The sequence below is a fragment of the Xiphophorus maculatus genome, chromosome 12 (genome assembly GCF_002775205.1).
Source record: "Xiphophorus maculatus strain JP 163 A chromosome 12, X_maculatus-5.0-male, whole genome shotgun sequence".
In the NCBI taxonomy this organism is placed as follows: domain Eukaryota; kingdom Metazoa; phylum Chordata; class Actinopteri; order Cyprinodontiformes; family Poeciliidae; genus Xiphophorus; species Xiphophorus maculatus.
The window spans coordinates 22679927-22699835 of NC_036454.1; the positions used below are offsets into that span (position 1 = coordinate 22679927).

The 19909-nt window shown below is 40.1% G+C and overlaps 1 protein-coding gene across 1 annotated transcript in view; it reads right to left on the bottom strand.

Annotated features, from left to right (window-relative positions):
- LOC102234545 (bone morphogenetic protein 1) overlaps positions 1–18933 on the bottom strand; it is a 37450-nt gene extending 18517 nt beyond the window's left edge. Inside the window, exons 1-6 of the mRNA XM_014472304.2 lie at positions 18667–18933; positions 7920–8033; positions 4411–4536; positions 3524–3641; positions 1308–1486; positions 942–1047 (exon numbers count right to left, since the gene is read on the bottom strand). Of these exons, the coding sequence (XP_014327790.1) occupies positions 942–1047; positions 1308–1486; positions 3524–3641; positions 4411–4536; positions 7920–8033; positions 18667–18811 (788 nt within the window). The 5' untranslated portion in view covers positions 18812–18933. The remainder of the gene's footprint in view (positions 1–941; positions 1048–1307; positions 1487–3523; positions 3642–4410; positions 4537–7919; positions 8034–18666) is intronic.
- Between the last annotated feature and the right edge of the window lie 976 nt (positions 18934–19909).

The following is a 19909-nucleotide window of genomic DNA, read 5'->3' on the forward strand; positions in this document are numbered from 1 at the left end:
ATATGGAAAATTAGTCAGATTAAAGCCAAGAGACGTTTGCAGTTTTCAACAAGCCTTAAAGGTGAGAGAGCAAGCTTAAAGAAGAAGATGAAGATGACCTAAATTCAAAACACGCCATCCTCACTGTGAAAACACTGTAGTGGCAGCAACATGCAGCGAGATATTTTTTAGAAGCTGCTCAGAGTTGATTTGAAGGTGATTGTAAAAAGTTTGAGACTGGAATGGAGCTTCACGTTCCGGGAGTTGTAACGTTGTAAAGCATAAAAAAAGTTCAAGGGTGTGAAAACTTTTGTAAAGCACTGAGGAGTTGAAAACAGGGAAATGGTAAATGGATCCAGACAAATCCAATTGCTCATTAAATTTCACTTTAACCTATGTGTTTGTAATTCCAAACACATATGTAACTTGAGTTTGTCATTATAGTGTTCTCCCATAGGGACTGCAGCGTAAGGAAAAAAGGTCAAAAGATGGATTCAGAAACAGAGTGGGATCCTTGTTTCACATTGAAAGTTTTGTCAAATTCTCTACTTAGATTCAAAAAAATTTTTTTCTTCCCAAGTTTATTACAGGAAGTAAGGCAGAGAAGCAAACACTCAGATCCAAACTGACTTTAAAGAAACAAAAAGGGCATTTTTGAAAAAGCAGGATTACCTCAAAAAATGTGTTTTGCTCACGATTTATTACTAGAGAAGAACTGAGAGTTTAATTATTCCCTTTTCCCAAGATTTGGGAATTTTGCCAGATTACTCAGCAGTAGCCTGTAGATACAGAACTGGTGGGTTACAGATCGAGACAAGTCTTTGAGCGACATGAGTTGAAATGGAAAACAGGGCACTGGGCTAAAAGCATAGAACAGAGTGGAGAAACAGCTCAGTCTGACTTTATCTGAGACTAATATTCGTGCTTGAGACATAAGGGGACGGACTTTGCCTGGCGCCTACCTGGAGAATGTGTTCCTAGCGTAATGCATGATGCTATCAAAGTCATAGACTTCTCCCAAAGAATCCACCTCCCCTGGCTCCATCTTCAGGAAGTTATACTCCTGCCCTGAGGGAGAGAAAACAAGAGTTATGAAACAGAGTCAGACTGTAAATCAGTAAGTATGTCAAAGTTGAGATCACTTTTATATGTGCTAAAGCAGATCTAAGAACACATATGTAAAGATGTAAAACTCCTGAAAATCTCTTTGGGTTTTTTCTTCTGCTGTTTTGCAACTTAGTTCACTCTCTCTACGTATGAAAAATAGGAGATGGGGATTTTGTACGAGACTGTGGGAACATTCCTAGGCGAGGTCTGTGCTCCTCTACCTGGCTGGATGTTGTCCCTGATGATGCTGACGTGTTCATCTCTATCAGGCCGCGTGTGTTCGTGCCAGAAGCCGATCACATGTCCCAGCTCGTGCACCACAATGCCAAATTTGTCACAGTTTTTACCAATGGATATGGCCTGGGGGCCTCCTCCTCGGCGACCCACGTAGGAGCAGCATCTATGAATCATCACACATACACACACACACATACACAAGCCAAGACAAACATTAAAATACCAGACTCTATGCTTCAGGAATAAAATAATTATTAATGAGTTGAATGGATACCAGGAGAAACAAAAGGATTGTGTCTCTAACAGCTCGGACGTTTGTTACTTCTGTTCATAACTATGCAAATGGATGAACTTCTCCATACTTTCTTTCCAAGCAAAATGAGAAACTGTCATTGTAAAACGCCTTGAAGCAAATACATATCAGTTTCATGTTTCGACTCCTCTGGGAAAGCTGTCCACAACATTTCCGAGTGAGTTTTTCTTAATGTCTTACCATTGTTTCTGGGGCCCATTTCATTTCTGAGGTCAGACACTGATGTTGGACAAGATTGCCAGTTCCCAATCCAATTCATCCCAAAGGTATTCTATCGAGGTAGGGGCTCAGTCAAGTTCCTCCACACTGAACCCATTCTTTCATTATTTTATAGACCTTGCTTTGTGCAGCGGAGCGCAGCAATCATGTTGGAGCAGGAAGAGGTCAACCTGAAATTGTTCCCACAAAGACAGGTGCATAAAATTGTTCAAAATGTGCCACTGCATCCAATGCTCTGTGTTGCATTTGCCAATGTAAGGCTTGGATGCCTCTGCTCTCATTATATGAAGCCCTCTATGAAGATGGTCCTTGGTCTAATCTTAAAGCCAAAAGAAGTTCGGCGGTCTGCAGCTTTTAAGTCATCAGAAAGTCGCTGCCCGCAAGTATCCGCAAGCCCTGTGATTTTATATGACTTTCCACTTCATGGTTGAGTTGCTGTCTTACATGTTGCTATAATACCACTAATAGTTGACTGTGGAATATTTAGTAGAGAGGAAATTTCAATTCTGGATCTGAAAGCTCCAGAAAGTCTGAAGAATTACTGCTCAGGCCCAATTTAGAAGATTACCAGGCAGTCTGGCTGCTTAGAAGCAAAGTATAAACAAATGAAAGATAACACAAGACAATTACTCTGTAATGATGCCAAGGAAAGTTGATTATGAATAGCTCAACAACCTCCGGGTAGGTGACCCATCATGCGTTCACACAGGTGTGACACTCATTCATCTGCCTGAGAAATAAAAATAAAAAATTGGAACATGGCACCAGAACCTTGCTGCCTTTTAGCTCTCCACCTCACCGTGACATGAAAGGTTCACTGTGGGAGTCTGCAGGACAGGCACACATATAGTGGCTCAGAGGGCCAGACAGCCGCTCTCTAATTACTGCAAGCCAGCCCGGGCTCTCTTGAGACACGCCTTGAACTTTGCACAGGACAGATGGGGGCCTGCTGAATATGCAGCAGAGTCGAGTTTTCCCACTGCTAACCGCTGCTGCCTGCGGATAATGTCATCATTGTTGCCTAAAAGGCCAGCTAGCAGGCTAAAAATGGCAACTCGCAGTCAGCTGGTAAAGTTCAGTTTCAGGAGCTGCATTTGCTCTTATTTGGACTGTTGGTGTTGAATGATAAAAATCAGTCCAAAGAGGCGAATGGCTTAATGGCTTGTGGGTTGAGGTTGCCTTGAGCCTCTTTTGCTAAAAATATAGTATGTTTTTTATAAAATTTAATGAGAAAATAATCATCAGGAAACCAAAAAAACCCAAAAAATCCCTTGCATGTCTAAACAGATCGACAGCAGTCGCATAGCAACAACACAATAAGCACTTCCCCTGAGAAAAGGAAAAACGCTGACAGGACATGTCCTCCTCCTGCTCTGTCCTGTACGCCATGAATGACACAGAGACACTCAGCAAGTCCTGAAGTTCAATGAAGAGGCACCGGAAATTCCTGCTCACTGAAAGGATTGTCACTTTCAGAGCTGTCAGTGGGCTAAACAGCACCTCCCCGACTGCAGAGAGGCTGCAGACAGAGGGAACCAACGAGGCTGCTGAGCAGGAGACAAGGGGGAGTACTCACGCACAAAAATAATTAGCTGTGCATACCGAATGCTCATAGCATGAGCAATGTTAAGTTCCTACATGAGCAAGATGAAAACCGCACTGACTCACCCGCATGGACGGTAAGTGAAAACAATATAGCTCTCCTCCTGGGTCCTCTCTATAAAGGTCACACAGGTGTGCTTCTCCCAGTGCCGCATGGCTTGGCGGAAAATAGCCCGCTGGCTGCCTGAAAAGGACCACAGAGGAGGTGAGAAAACACAGCTGGACGAATAAAGACTGTTTTCAACCAAGAAACTGTTGACAAATATTGGTAAGCACTCTTCAGTGTGGATGCTGCTACTGAATGAAGACTCAAAAGTATCTACTTTTAGCATCAATGACATGTTTAAGTGAAGTCAAAGGCTTTAAGAAACGAGAGGGAGAGAGCAAGACTTTCGGTAAATAACAGGAGGGTTAAAAAGAGTGCTCTGTTTTATCGGTTTGTGTTTCAACCTCTGTTGAAATGTTCTCAGTCTTTCTAAAATACACACTAAGATTGTGTTTTTTGTTTTCCTAGCAGCACTAACCATACTGAACACTTCAAAATTAGAACTTTTTATAAATTCTTAAACAGAAATACAAATTTGACAATATCTTTATGAGCAGGTCAAAGCCTCAATACAAGCCACACATTTCTCCCTTTGGTTTGCAATCGCTACTGATAATCATATGGCAAAAAGATGTAATTTTTTAACTGAAACATGATTTAATTTACCTCTTATGTATTACCAATGATCACTAAAAGCATAATAAGCCTGTTTTTCTGACAAAAATAAATTAGGTCGGTGTTACTTAAACAACAAATACTTCTCAAATGGAACCATAATGATAACTAGAAGAGCTATTTATCTTCACTTTTACTGTAATCACAAATATTATCTTCAGGGGTTTTTTTTTGTTATGAAGCTATATTTTAAACAGATACAGAACATAACAAGTCAGTTGTTGTTGCCTACCACTAAAGTTGCCACTGATGACATAGGGTATGACCCCCTCAGGCCAAACACGCTCAGGTCTGGAGGTGGCGGCCCGTTTCCTGCGCTGTGCACCCTGTCTGTTTGGATCACTGCTACTGACTGAATCTGTGGATTTAAGCAAAACAAGACAACAAAACAATCCTTTGATTAATTAAAACAGCAAAAACTAACCAACATTTTCTGTAGAGACAATAGTGAAAGTTTATTGAGCATTTATTCAAAGAGACTCTTTAAAGCCTTGATGCTTTCAAGCTCCATAATTAGTTTTCATTTTAAATTCTGACTTTTATTTAATTAAAGAGACATGTTCTTCCCACAGCATTGTTCTTCCCTTCGCCTGCACCCTCCTTCATGTTAATATGAGAGGAGGCAGACATTTCGGGCAAATTAATTTCACTATTTTAATGTCACTCAACCTGAGATGAACGTTACCATGGAGACCGAGCCCCAACCTAAAAACAAAGATTAACAAAAGAAACATTTCTTTTCTGATTCGATCTGTGTATAAGGTCTATCCAGAAAATATTCACAGCGCTTCACAATTTCCACATTTTGTTATGTTGCAGCCTTATGCCAAATTGTGCTACATTCATCTCTTTCCATCTAATTTACATAAGTATTCACAGCGTTATACTTTGATCCAACTTTGGCAGCAATTTCAGCCTCAAGTTTTTTTTTTAATAGCATCCACTAAGCTTAGCACACCTGTCTTTAGCAATTTCACCTTTTCTTCTCCAGCGTCATGAGGATGGATGGGGAAACTCCCTTGCATAACTAAGCTTAGAGTAATAATTTATTATTGACTACATGTTTCATCTGATTGGAAGTAATATTCATGTTCTGAAGTGACCCACTTCATTTGAATCTCAGAGAAACTGTGAAGGGAGCTAAAGATTAGGGTGATGGAAAAGAGGCCTCCCAACCTCAAAGACTTTGAGCTTAAAACTAACATTTTCAAAACATCACCACAAAAAATAAAAATTGTCCTGCAGTTGTGAAAAACAAAAAATAACCAACTTAAACAATTTTTCAAGGTGTTTTTTTTTTTTTTTTTACATAAAAATGCAAAACAAGACACTTTCTTTTTCAAAGTAATGTTTCTTTTGCATTGTTGTAAGGAGTATCAAGAGCAGAGATTTGTTTCCAGAAACAAACTTCTTGGTTGAATTAAAATAAGCCAGGATTATGATGGAATAGATTAGGTCCAAGCACATTTATGGCACTGGCCTAGTCAAACTCCAGACCTCAGAGCTAACAAGTTTGCAAAGGACACGGGAACAATTCCCAGTCTGTAAATTACCTAATCTAGTAGAGACATCCTCCAAAAGATTTTATTGTAGCAGAAACCAATACCTTACATTTATTAGAAAGAAAATCTTTAAAAACCTTCAATCATTTCTGCTACATTTCACAATTACGCATTACTTTGTGTTTATCTGTCACATAAAATCCCAGCGTAATGGATTGAAGATGTGGTCGTAACATGGAACAATTGAAGACAATGTGTAATTATGTTTGGTTTTTAGTCCTGAGACAGCAAATAAAAAAATATATTTTAAAAGTTCACTCTGAATAACATAACATTCATGAGAAAACAACTCATTGTTTGAAACAGAAGAAATAAAAAAAAGAAGCAGTAAATCTGTGTAGGAGGGGAAACTGATGGGAGTCTGATGAGCAAGACTGAAAAACTGCTGAGAAAACCAATTGCATCATTTCTTCCCATCCTAGAGTTGTTGATAAAAAGGGATCATTTTAACAAGTAACACAAACGCCCCTTTGTCTCTTATTTTTTCTCATCCTCCACAAAATCAAAACAGTCACTGTTGACTTGAATCTCCACCAAGGGCTGGGTCATCCCTTATGAGATTGTTCATTTGTAGCAGCAGCTTTAGAAGCACTATGAAACTCCTGATTTCCTTTCAATTTGATGCACAATGTGCAAAGGAAAAATCTATTCTGCTGCAGCTCAGTCTGCAGGAATCCATGCTGGCTGCCTGGTGAGAACAATTAGCACGTTCACTTGTGCACATGTTGTGGAAAACAGGCAAATCATCTCAGTTCACTGATAAAACATGCAGAGACAAAGCATGCACAAAAAACAATTGTAATAGCTGATTTTATTATTATTATTATTATTATTATTATTATTATTATTATTATTATTATTAATACTAGTATTATATACAACTGATGAAGCATGAAAACTATTTTGTACATATCATGCATTTGGTGTCAAAAACACAGAAAATTGTTCTCCAAACTTCACTTACTGTCTTACAAAATAATTCAAGCTGCTTGAACTTGTTTACATTCTGCTACATTACAACCACATACATTTTAAAATGTCAACACATGGTGGGATTTCTTATTCTGTCAATTATACATTAGAAAATTAAGGCCACTGGAAAAATAAAATAAAATTCTGACTTTTTTTTCTCTCAGAATTCAGATTTTTAACATCAGAAAACTCTGAGATTATAACCATCATTCTGAGTTTAAAGTGGCTCCAATTCTCTTCTGTACAGTTTAGATGGACAATCCTGGATTTTATTTAGGGGGCTAAACTCCAATGCACATCACACTTTCTGCATTAATAAATAACCTGAACACAGCCCTTTCCTTCCATTTCAGAGTGATGCAGTAGTGTATGTTGGTCTGTTGCATGACATTCCACTTTAAAATATGGAGAAGTTCTAGGGGCATTAGTACTGTAGACAGTAAAATGACTAAAGCTAACAGCAACCCAAGAAACATTACTATTACGAAATGCTGCTTCCAGATTTTGATGTATTTTATGGAACACTGCAGCTGATAGGTGCTCATTCTGAAAATTATTGTAGCTATTCACTACATAAAAACGAAATGTGCTGTGACTAACCAGTTCCATTGCGTACGGACAGTTTGTCTCTGCTCCAGTTCTGTGACTGAGGGATTCCCATTCACGCCACAAATCAACCCTCAAGGTAATATTTTAAGATGTTGCAATATATTTTTAATCTTTCAATGAGTCTCTCTCGCTCTACATGCCTGTTAGTAAAATCAAAAGAGCAGCAAACTAGCCCTGTTCAAACACAGACGCCAACTTGGACACACTTGTTGGTTCCTGTTCTCCTGGATCCTACAGAGCAGGAAAGCCTCTGGTCTGCTTTGACTCACGGCTGTTATTTTTTATTCAGCTCCACAAAGCCATGCAATTATTATAAAACTTAATCTTAGAGGTGTAGCAATGTGTGCCGATAACCCGTCTTTAGGCACATTTAAAGAGGGCTTAATACACACACACAAACGCGTACATGGCTGCAGGGTGGAGAGGATCTGAGTGGCTTGACAGAATGCAGCATGATGTTCTCAGACAACACAATGCCACAGGCATACACCAGCAATGCAGCAATTATGGTTATTTCACCCAATTTGATTTAGAGCAAAGATCCCAAACATTGTTGCTATTTTGTCTCTTTAGTCCAGCGGGTTCTTATTGTCATTACCTGTATCTGTGTGATTTATGGTCTGAACGGTTCTCTGAGCCAAATTGATGATTCGGTCCACCTTAAAAGATTTCAAGTCCTCTTCATCCAAAGCAATGTCTCCCAGAAAGGCAGCTGAAACAGACAAGCAGAATCGGGATTAACACAGAGCGAAGCATCATTCAGTCACTTCAGATCGAGCAGGTTGCACACAGTCGAGGCACACAGATGGGAATATACACTTTTCTTTATTTGACTCAGTTCTGTTTACGTTTCCTTGCAGAGAAATAAAATTAGAGCTGCGGGTCAGCAGTGTGTTGCTTTGGTTTCCAGGGCAGTCGTGTCTCAGTTCAGCTACAGGAAGAAAAGAGAGCAACATTTTACACGCCATGTGAATTGCATTGCTTTCTGCAACACTGGTGCTGAAACTCAGCTTAGATGTTAACCAGCAAACAAGTAACTTTATATCCTCAAACACCTTAACTTGGCGTAGAAGAATCATCAAGTACAGTCTGATATTTTGGACAAACTTAAATGTTTCAGATGATCAAGCAAATATTAATAATCAGACAGAGACAACCTCTTATCGTTCTTGAATTTATTTAACACAAATTTTTCTTGAAACTCCACAGAAAGTGTGTTTAAAATATTTTATCCTAATTCATGCTTCGGGAATTCTACTTAAGTGACTTAATGATTCAACAGATTTGATTTAATGATCAGATTTGATTTATTGTGCTAGTTAAACTGCACAGTAAAGTGGTTCCTTATAGTAAGATCAAGATTTAACAAAAGGAGGTTTGATCATCTGAAGCATTTTCTAAGGAAAAACAACCCCAAAAATATCTGTAAGTGGGTAAATAATTTTTCTCAGCACTTTATGAAACAATGACATGCCGACACTGCCTCCTTGGAAGAATATGGGGCACCTTGAACGAGTAGAAGCTCTTTAATTAGGCCAAGGAGGTGGAAAATAACCAAACAGTCCCACTTTATGAGGAATGTGCGCTATTAGATTCCTACTAAGCGCTCCTTTGCTAGAAGCCTTCGCCACAGAGACGGGGTGCTCAAGTTTACAGGCTCTTAACAGCAGCGTGTTTTCAGGATTTATGGCTCAGTTTGTACGCAGGAGTTTGAGAAGGTGGGGGAGTTTTCTCTAGGAACTTGGAAAGGGGAGGTAGGGTGGGGGCAGACGATTCATTTCTGAAAAGGAGATGACATCTAGAAGGGAAGAAATTAGTGGAAAGGGACACATCCCCTGTGCCCACAGCACGGTTCTGAATAGGAAAGGCAGATGTGCAGCAAAGTGGAAAATGACAGGCCTCTGCATGCCTGTTTGGCTGGTCAGCTTGGTGGAAAGCCAGAAAAACCCAGGGGTGCAATTAAATTTGGGTTAATGAGGTGCTCTTTGGTAGTTGTTCTAATCATAATGTCGCCCTTACACAAGCTTTCTCCACTGCTTGTGGACAACACACATGTGAACAATTTATTGTATTTGGTTAAGTTTTAGTAGAGATACTGATATGAAGTTTTAGTTTTATGTAATATCTTGCCTCACAGTTTAGATGCTACCTCTTCTAACAGTAAAAGAGTCCTGAATCAAACTGAAAATGAATCGATTACAAAATCATTCCCATTTAAACATCAAAGAATTTGTCCCTAACTTTTTCCTTTTTTTAATTTTACATAAAAAACATGCACTGGAATACAGTCGGTTGTTGGATTTACTGACTGAAAATTGTAGGAATTTTGATGCATTTAGTGAATAGACAAAAACTAAAATAGAAATCCAGACCTACCGCTCATCAATCAACCGATTTGAGGAAAATTGGCCAATTCCAAACCCTGGCTGATTAATTAATTCCTTAGAATCCATGCATTTGCGAACCAACTCATGCTCGATTATCTGCACATGGAGACACAGATGGTCCACGTCAAGAGAGGAAGAATGAAATAGAGAGAAAAATCTGGCTGAAGTCCCTTCAAACCAAAGAAGTGTGATTAAAACTTTCTGGAATCAACTTTGTTCAATGCAAACGACTTCCAGCCACCCTGCAAGCTATAGAGGATGTAGCGCATAACGAAAGGATAAAAGGTTAATGACAGCAATAAGAAAAGGCGCAAGACAGGGTATGTCTTGCCTTGTCTTGCGCACGACGGGTCTGAATTCCAGAGGTCCAGTGGTTCAAAGAACAGTAAATGACCAAATCTGAGACAAACCTGACTGCAGGCAGCCAGCTCTCATAGAGAGCCATCTGTAAAAAAAAAAAAAAAACGGTGAAATGGAGAAGCTACCAGATGTTATCCTACAAAGGACGGAAGAGGTCCCTGCAGAATAAAATTTCCTTTTATAGCTTAACATCCTTTATTTGATTCCAAGAAAAGCTGAAATGAACAGAGAGTACCGGAGCTGCACGTGCAGAGAAGAAGTTCAAAATATTGTTGAACAGTATTCAATGAAGTGATTAAAATAGGGACCATATGGGTTTTTTTTCCCTAAGAGATTGTATTGTCACACATTATTCGACAGATTATTTATTCAATAGCATTTATATCTGCAAGTATTTGCTACCAGCTTCGCACACTCAGAGCCAGAACTGTTTGTCATTTCTTTGAAAAAGCTCAGTCAGACCGGAAGGAGAGCATCTGTGAACAGCAATCCTCAAGTCTTGCAACAGATTCCCAATTGGATTTAGGTCTGGACTTTGACTGAGCCACTGAGCTTTTCTCACAGAACTGCCCTTCATTCAGCTTTATTCATCTTCCCATCAACAATTACCCACTTTTTTGTCGCTGCTGAAGGAAAACATCCCCACAGCATGATGCTGCCACCACCATGTCTCACTGTACTAAGGGCATTTGGAGTGTTTGCTTCTACATAGCATTTTGAGTGAAGCCTAAAAATTTAAGTTTGGCCTCATCTGAACTGATCAAATTCCTCACCATGTTAGCTCTGTCCTCTGCTTGGCTCAGTCCAGTCTGCCTTTAAAAACTGGGATGATATATTTACTAAGAGTAGCCTATGTGTGACATTGAAGCCAATTGGTGAATTTTCCATCTCTAGTCGCCCTGGCATTCTGATGTCCAAAACAAAAATTATAAACAACAACAATCAAAATAACAAGCAGATACTGCTTACAAAATGTATAAGAGTACATCTTTAATGTAGTTATGTTGACATCTCTGGCTTCCAGGTTGTCATATTTTAATTTTCAAAAGAAATGAAGTTATTCAGAATTGTATTCCAAGTACGAAATGCAAGATGAGAAAACTTAGTTTGACTAAAAGCAAAAGGGGGTGGATTTTATTGTAATCCATAGGGGGGCCCAGAAAATCTTTGAGAACCACTGGTTTAACACATGAAACTCCCCCCCATAAAATACAGTAATATAACATAATGAGATTTGAAATTGAAGGGATATATAAAAGGGACATATATAAAATACTTTTGCAAGCTCTGTCCAAATAAAGCACAATCTTTCTCCGCAAGGTGAATGGTTCTACTGGTGATGTTGAGACTGAAGTGAGTGCAAACTTAAACAGGAAAGTGTGATAATGTACAGCCCAGTTAACACTGAGGGCCCATTTCCCCCTGGGTGCAGTGGTCGTCGTAGAGACGGTGCAGCAGGTTTATGGAAAAAAAAAAAAACTCACGGGGATTATGAATTAATCCCCTTGTCTCCTGGCTTTAATTATCCACAGACACACGGTTTCAGGAATCTTTTTGTTCTCGGTGCAGGGCTGGGATTGAGGCCAGGCTGTGGAGAAATGCGATAAACTAGATACAGGGGCTGTGTAATAACGTGAAACGCAAACACAATGACACTGCTGTGTCGCACCGTAGATTATAGCCAAGCTAATGTGGCAGATGGCAAGTGATCACAGGAGAGTGCAGAGCTGGATCCCTTTCCAAACATTATTCATCATGTAGATGTCACCAGCTGCGGATATAAAAATGATAATATGTATACACTGTAATTAGAAAACAGCAGAAGGGTGGAAGTTCTTCTTTAGAGAAGGGAATTTAGATTATGCAAAACCAAAGTCCACCAATGTTTTTATTTATTTTATTTTTGTTCATCTAAACCACCATAATCCAGCTCATCTCCGTCTGCTTCACCACAGCCAGAAGGATTACCCATCAGAACTCAATCATATTAATCCCATTGATTTGTGTAACGCCCTTTCCTTGACCTCCGGGCCGTCAGACGCTCCAGGACCGTTCCCATAAATCTCTATCAGGGGAATCACGCACCGGGACATCTGCTGCGGAAACCTGCACCAACATCAATACTAAGCCGCTATGGAGACTAAATATCGGCCTATATTTGGTGGAAGAGCAGCTCCTTTGGGAGGCAGGGCTTACGGGGCCGGAGGGGGACAGTTGGATGGTCATTTCCCAGAACCGACGGAAACCCTAAATGCATCACAATGCAATGGCGCCCCCTTTCACGGCTCCTGTTTGGAAACAAACGCAGTAATTTGAATTCCTATAGAGGCCGACAGCGTATTGCGTTAGGGTGATTACCATCTGATGACAGGGTGAGTATCACTCATTTGGTCTTAAGGGGTTCACCAGGAGGTCTGTGTTTGCCGTTTACCTGAAGATTTTGTGAACTTTTCACGCTACAAAACTTGCAACGCATAACTTTCAAGGCAAACTTTCTCAGAAGCAACGCAACTCTAACTTGGATATGATGAATTGCTTCATGCAGGGCTGCTGTCGTGTTAAGCCAGTACCTCTCTCCTCTGTAAAAACACCAGCTGTTATCTCTACAAAGAATGCTTACCTTGACATTTCCTAATACCACAATTTGAGCTTGAGGAGGGAAAGCAAAAGGAAAAAAAAAAGAAAATCTGTGTAACCACACAGCTCATTTTTAAAAGGTAGCTGTGGCATAATTAGAAGAGAGCGGCTCCAGCAAAGTCACAGACATCAGCTGGAGAGTGAAGTAATTATTCTCTAATAAAGCCAGACGCCTCAGCAACCACAGCTGGAGCTACTGTCACCGCATGGCAGCTTCCATCTGACAAAATAAAGAGCGGCTTCAGTTAAAAGGGCGCACAGCAAGAAGCTGCCTCACCTTTAACACTTCACACTCCATCAAGCCCATTAGCAGATTGGATTCCCCAGCTTATTGTCACCGCCGTTGCTGATTGCTGATACACTCCACTGCCGGTCGAACTCCCTCCAATGATTCATCAGCCTGCCAATCATTTGTCGCACACTACCTGAGGTCGTCTGCAGGGATGAATAATTCAACATAACCTTTTTAGAGATTTTCCCCTAAACCTGGTTTCGCAATTACAGGTTATGAACAAGTGCATATTTGCAAAGCACTAAGAGAGAAGAGAGCAAATAAAGTAAAATTTTAATCTGGTCTTTGAATCAAGAAGTACACTGAACAGGCATCCTCAAAGCCCCTCAATTAGCACACCCAAAGCTGTTGTTGCTACTTCGGCTCCACACCCAGACTTGGTATTAGCGTTATGCAAGATTAGTTATTACTTAGCTCTGACGGCAAACATATTGTTCTAACTAATGCACTGAGACCGTGCCAATGGATCAGCTCCCTAATCACCCGAACCCTGCAGAGAGGGAAGAGGCAGGGGTCCCGTCATGTAAAGAAAAAAAAAAAACAAAAAAAAAACTCAACACTCAGCTTGGGCTCAGCTACAGAGTCTGCATTCCATGATAAAAGAAAAGCATCTGCTTAAGTGTTGCTTAGAGGCCCAATCCTGCAGCAGCAGTCCAGCAGAACAGAGACCCATCACCCTGCCAGAGCGTGACAGGATGGAAGGAGCTGGATAAGGAGCAGCATCTGTCTCCAGCTGCCATTTTTTCCCCAAAGATCTAAATAAGGACATAGGACATAAAGCTTTTGGGGAACAGAATGCGGGGTATTTGGACATCACTAACGTGTCTATCTCTGGACGCATAATATAGACGATCATCAGTACAGAAAGAAAATATTGTAAAGTCTTTCACTAAACACCAGTTTCTATGTTTTAATTGTCACATACTTTTCGAAACATAAAATTTCAGTTTAAGTAAGTAAGATGGTTTTTTGTTGTCCTGACACTGGTGAGGCTTCATCATGTTAATACCACCAGAGGTCTGCAGCAACTTTTGGATGAATCTCCGCTCCAGCACATCTGAGTGGAATGAACATTTAATGACCAGGTCTTTACGAAACTAGCTGACATGTCATGGAGGTAATTCTGTCTTTTGACTCATACCGTCTATTAGGCCATTAAAAGCTCCAACCTATTCATAAACTCCCTTTAACCTTAATCTGAAAGGTATTCTGCTTTTCTCAGCAATATGTGTTTGTGAATTTGGATGACTTTCTGTCTGAGTGTAGGGACACAGTTTTTTATTTATTTATTTTTGACTTCTTTTTTGCTTGTTTGTTTTTTTAAGAGATGCACCAAAATATTAGCTATGTATCGGAATCGAACAATTTTATGCTCAACTAGACCTGATCGGTGATTGGCCAACATAGAGGCCCATGCTTTCTCTGGTGATTGTGCAAAATGCTTATGCAAGTTTCTATAGACAGTTGAAGTTATTAACAGTGTGAATAGTGAATAATTAATAACAAATTACAATAGAAAGGTTAAGGCTCTTCTGTATTCTCAATATATGAATTTAACAATCTAACATGTAACCCTAGATCAGAGCTTTTCTTGTCTCAAATGTTAGCTTGGATAAAGCTGTTTCATAGTTTGAAGTAATTATGTAGAAAACATTTCAAGTTGCACAAAAAAAGCTATAACTTGTCAAACAAAAAGAGCAAAGAATGTGTTTGAAAATGCTTCTCAGATGGCTTTAATTTGCACAGATACCTTTGTCCCACAACCTGCAGGATTTGGCTTTGTTTGCAGATTTCCATCAATGGAGAGAGACACAGCTCTATAACTTTGGCTAGTTTTCGAAAACAATATTTTATCTTACTATAGAAATTTGAGCTTTATAATAGATTAAATCACAGCTGTCACTGCAATACACCAGTGGCTGCTTGGATGGAATACTGGATAGGTAAATACATTTCAAGTGCTTGAACAAGTAATTGTTCAAGCACTGCAGGTTAACAATAGATCTGACCATTTGGATGGACCCCAAGTGCCCTTCATACCAAATCCTCAGGTCTATTTTAATACCTGTGATGATTAAGCTCATGTTACTGTGATGCAGGAGCAAAGAAGTCAGGAAAATGCAGGTTAATTGTAACTTTTAACATTATGCAATATTCTGCATGAACATCACAGATGTCTAATATCGTGCAGTCATAATAAAAATGTTATTAAGACAGCAATGTTATTGCTAATTTTTAAATATGAAAGGAAAAAAAATATTGTTTTGTTGTAATTTACTGTTCTGTGGGAAAAACTGCAAAAAGTTTTACTGCCGTGTGAGAGATTAAAATATATTTTTTAAATGAATGATTTGTAATTGGTCACAACACCACTCCACTGATCCTGCATCTTCATCCTTTTGAATTTCTTCAAATTTATTGGGACTCAAAAGAGGAAAGCAAACACTTTGCCGTATTTTAAGCCTAAAGCAGGAATCCAGGGTCCGTGTATATGCAGTTCCCCGAATTAGCCATGCTATTTAAACAATCATCAAAGCTTTCCACAGATAACAAAATTTATCGTTTATGACCAGCAGCGAATGGTATTAGGAATGACATAAGCTCTGTCTGAAAGGAAAGGCTTGAACCTGCCAGAATCCCTCATGAATGGCGTATACTCACCTCACCTGAGCTGGCATGGCAGAGTGTGGCTGGCCTTGCAAGTCCTTGGCACAAGGTGAATGACTCCGTCTGTGTGAAGTGCTTTAGCCAATCAGAGAAAAGAGCTTGAGGCTTGCGGAAAAAAATAAAATAAAATCACTTGCACGAGCAAGGGATGGGATTGTGAGGTTGACCTGTCTGTGGCTCCAGCCACGGCGGCACAGAGGCTCCGATGCACAGGCTCAGCCAGCCCCATCACAGCAACCTTAAGTATATTACGATGTCTGCGCTTTGAATCGAGACATAAGTCAAACCAGCGAGACCCGTCCGATTATCATCTGAGCAGAAAAACACAACGAGCATGTCTGCTTCTCATCCATTTTTAATTGTGAAAGTGAGTGGGTCTAATATTAGAGGCTTGTTAGAGTCTTCACTGACTTCCTGGGACACTGCCAAGTTGTGAATTCAGCAGAAACAAGGAATTTTCCACTGGTTTAGACCTACATTGATTCAGTTAGTTTACTCTTAATGGTCCAAACCTGATTTTTAAGTCTGAAGATCCCAACATTCAAGACAGAACAGCTCTAATCCATAGTCTGACAAAACAGGATTAACTATCCACAACACATGTATGGATGTTTTAAATCTCACAGTCTCAAAATTGCAAAAAGTTTCTATTAAGTGCCAGGCTGAACTGTATTTTTTTCTGGATGTGTGGAATAACGCAGCACTGTCCCTCCCCAAGGGTTACTGTACACTGATGGTCAGCTGGATGAAAGAAGGCTACAACACTTTAATCGCTGTTTGAGAAAATTCCTACTCTTGAAAAACCAGGACGGCCAAGAACCAGAAGGAGAATTATTCATCACTATTATTAAGGTAATGTTTAAAAGCTACTGGTTGTATGTAAAGTAACCAACTGCTGGCTGAATAGAAAGACTATTTAACCAGCTAATGTCACCCCTGCATATTTGTGTTAGTCTCTACAGAGCAAAATGCCAAAAGGTTATAATATTCAGAAAAAATAAGTACTTGAAAACTGCTACCCTATATTTTTTTTATTAAAGTTTGTGCAATTAAATCAAAATAATACATAAACAGAATTCATAACCTGAAGTTCATTATGTAACCTTATTTTTTTTGTAGCATTTTTGGTTTTCTTTCTTTTAAATAAAAGCATTAGATTTTGTCTTACTCAAGGTTCTCATCTCCTCCTAGTCATGCCTTACTTTAGGTAAATAGCCACTGCAAAAAAATAAAAATATTCCAAGAGCAAACTTGAATCCTTCTCCTCATCTAATTTACACAACAATTAGTGAAAAGCTGGATATCCGTAAAGCAGTCTTAAGACAGGGTCTCCCACCTCCCCTCACAAGGTCACTGCTGAATGTAGCATTTCCCTAAGTGGGAGGACTGCAACATGAAATGCTGACCCCTAGTCACAGAGAGCGATCAAACAGACCGAGTACAGCGAGGTGAGACAAATGGGAAAAATAGAAGAGGGAAAAAAAAATCAATAATCCAAGAATGGCCACCTTGCACACGCTGTTCTGGATGAGTGCTGGAAAATAGACTGTCTGAGGCAGGAGGAGCTTAGGTCAAGGGTGGGAAGAGATGGACGGATGAAGTTTATATGGGTGACCATCTTCCAACCACCTGCCTGAAGGCGCGCCCTGAGGAAGACCGTGAAAAACAACTGCAGTATGGAGAAATGACAGCCTGGACAAACTGAGCTGTAATTGATGATAACGTCCTTGCCAAGATAAACAGCAGTCATGTCTAGTGTAGTGGGAATGTCCCTGCTGAGACACAGAGCTGCAACATCAACAATTAGTTCTAAACTAAATCAGAAAAAAAAACCACTTATCACAGAGAGCATCAAGTGCAAGTGTCCGATGAATCTGATATTCGAATGACTCAACGTAAACAAAGTAAACGCAGGAAACAACAACAACTTAATGACTTGAACATGACACACCGATCAACTGGAGTCTGACCTTTGTCGTGTTTACATACGGTTGCAATCGTTCCAAAAAGTTTTACGTCCAGCGTATGTTCTTGGACAGATGAGGAACGATTTTAAAAAAGAAGAAAAAAAGAAAGACAGTTGGGTAACTGGGTTGGCAGCGTGAAATGTGCTCTGCACTGAGCTGACACATCAAAAAAAAACATTTAATTCCCAACTGGGAAGTACTTCCAGGACATCAGAGGTCATTTTCGACTGAAGCCAGCTCTCTGTATCCGTAACCTGAATACTTTTACCAGATGGAAAACACAATCTGCTCAAACTCCCCCTAAAGGGATTTGGCAAGACAGTGAGTTCAGATTACAAAAAAAGGAGAGAAAAAAGCTCACAATGGCATCTCGGGTATCTTTAGGACAATTCAATGGTCTGTCTGCTGGAAGTAGAAGACAAACATGTTTATACTGTGGTGTGCGAGTTAAGAGAATTATGTGTGCATAATATTTAAGCTCCACTGTACTCTGTTTTTTCCCCTCCTCCACTTTTTTTAGAGGCTGTGTGAACAGACGGTGGGGAAAAAAAGACTATTTGTCCAGAAGGGGGGGGGGAAGCTGAAAGGGAGATGAAGTTTTAATATAAAAATCCAGAAATCAACAGATTTTTAAACAGATCAAAAACCATAAACTGTAAAATCTAGAAGATCTTGACATTTCTCAGAGACAAGGCAGCAACTTTTCAACTAGCACTGAAAACAAAAACTTTTCATGCCTCTGCAAATGAAATCTGAACTCTTTTCAGAAAAATAAAAAAGTGTTTTCATCCTTCCAGATGGTTTCATCTGACTTGTTTCAAATGTTTCAAAGTGCAGAAACTATGCCATTCACAAAACAATTGCACACAATGTTCTCAAGATCCTGCTAAAAACTACATCCACTGCTGTCATCTCCACTAAAAGCGTTTTCCTGCTCGATCTGTGCGAGCTGCATGTTTCTACCTCCTCTCAAATGAGAAAAATCTCGCCAGAAACGTACAACACCAAACAGAGGGGGGGGGCACGAAATCTCACCAGCTTTACAGGGATCCTTGTAGTCGATCGCCTCTGATGTGGCACTGGGCTCTACATAGTAGCCCGGATCAATCGCCTCCAAATCGATCGCCAATATCACGCCGAGACATGATAGAAGAAACAAACACCTCGCCGAGAGATCCATGTTTGTGGTGGGGGAGACGGCGAAAGGCGAGGGATAAAGGTAGAGGAAGAGAGAGGGACAGAGGGAAAGACAGAGAGACAAGAGTGAGTGAGAAGCAGACACAGTGAGAGAGAAAAATGGGAGGTTTTTTTTTTTCTTTCTCTTTTTTTTTCAGGGGGGGACGAAATCCCGCCGGGGGGCGGGTTTTAAATCCAGCCCTCTCTCCGGTGTCTTCTTGGCTCTGGGGGCAGTGATTTCTCTCCTCCAGCTGGAGCTGCGGGTTACCGCCTGAGAAACTTTGATGATATGGCAGCAGCTCCACCGGGGCAATGAAAATGCCCCGTCAGTCGGTGATGCCCGGCTGCATTTTTATTGCTACTTTCTTGGTCCATCTGGGAACCTTGACGAGCGTATAACGGCGGCGCACTTCATTTTTTATAACTATCAACAGCAGTTGCCGCAGAAAACCTTTAATTTAGGTCAATAGAAACAAACTGAAGTAAATTATATGTAGCTAATGAAGGATTTATGGGCTTTGCTCTGATGGCATTTGGTTTTTAAAAGTGTCAAATATCTCAGAGTTGCAATTCCATGGTCTCGCGTACTTGAATTAAAGTTTTGGTTATAGTTATATTTTGGTTTTGGTTATACTCAGCTCCGTCTGCCTTGTTTACTTCCGCACACGACGCGCACTCGGTCGGTTCATCCTCGCACGTGCGCCAGCAGTCCCTCACGCTGCCTCACGCACGCGCTCAGACTGCGTGACCTTTCGAGCATTTTGCGCCAAGAATGCAATTAGCGCGCCACCTGTCGGTGTTTCATTAAAACAAATAAACGACGGATTAAGAAAATTTAACAAAATAAGGTATGCTGTTAATTTGTGCAACTTTAATGCCAACTACGATTATTTTTGGTGTTTCTTTTATGACATAGCAAATACTACACACGTAAATAAATATTTATTTATTTATTTAACTCACTGAGAAGTTGTAAAAACCTTGGCCTGTTACACTAACCTGGTTATATTCTGTGCTAATGAAGCTCGCATGTTTTCCACCTTCATGCATGTTTTTTCCACTTCCTCCCGCAGTCCGAAAAGGTTAATTGGTTTATCTAAAT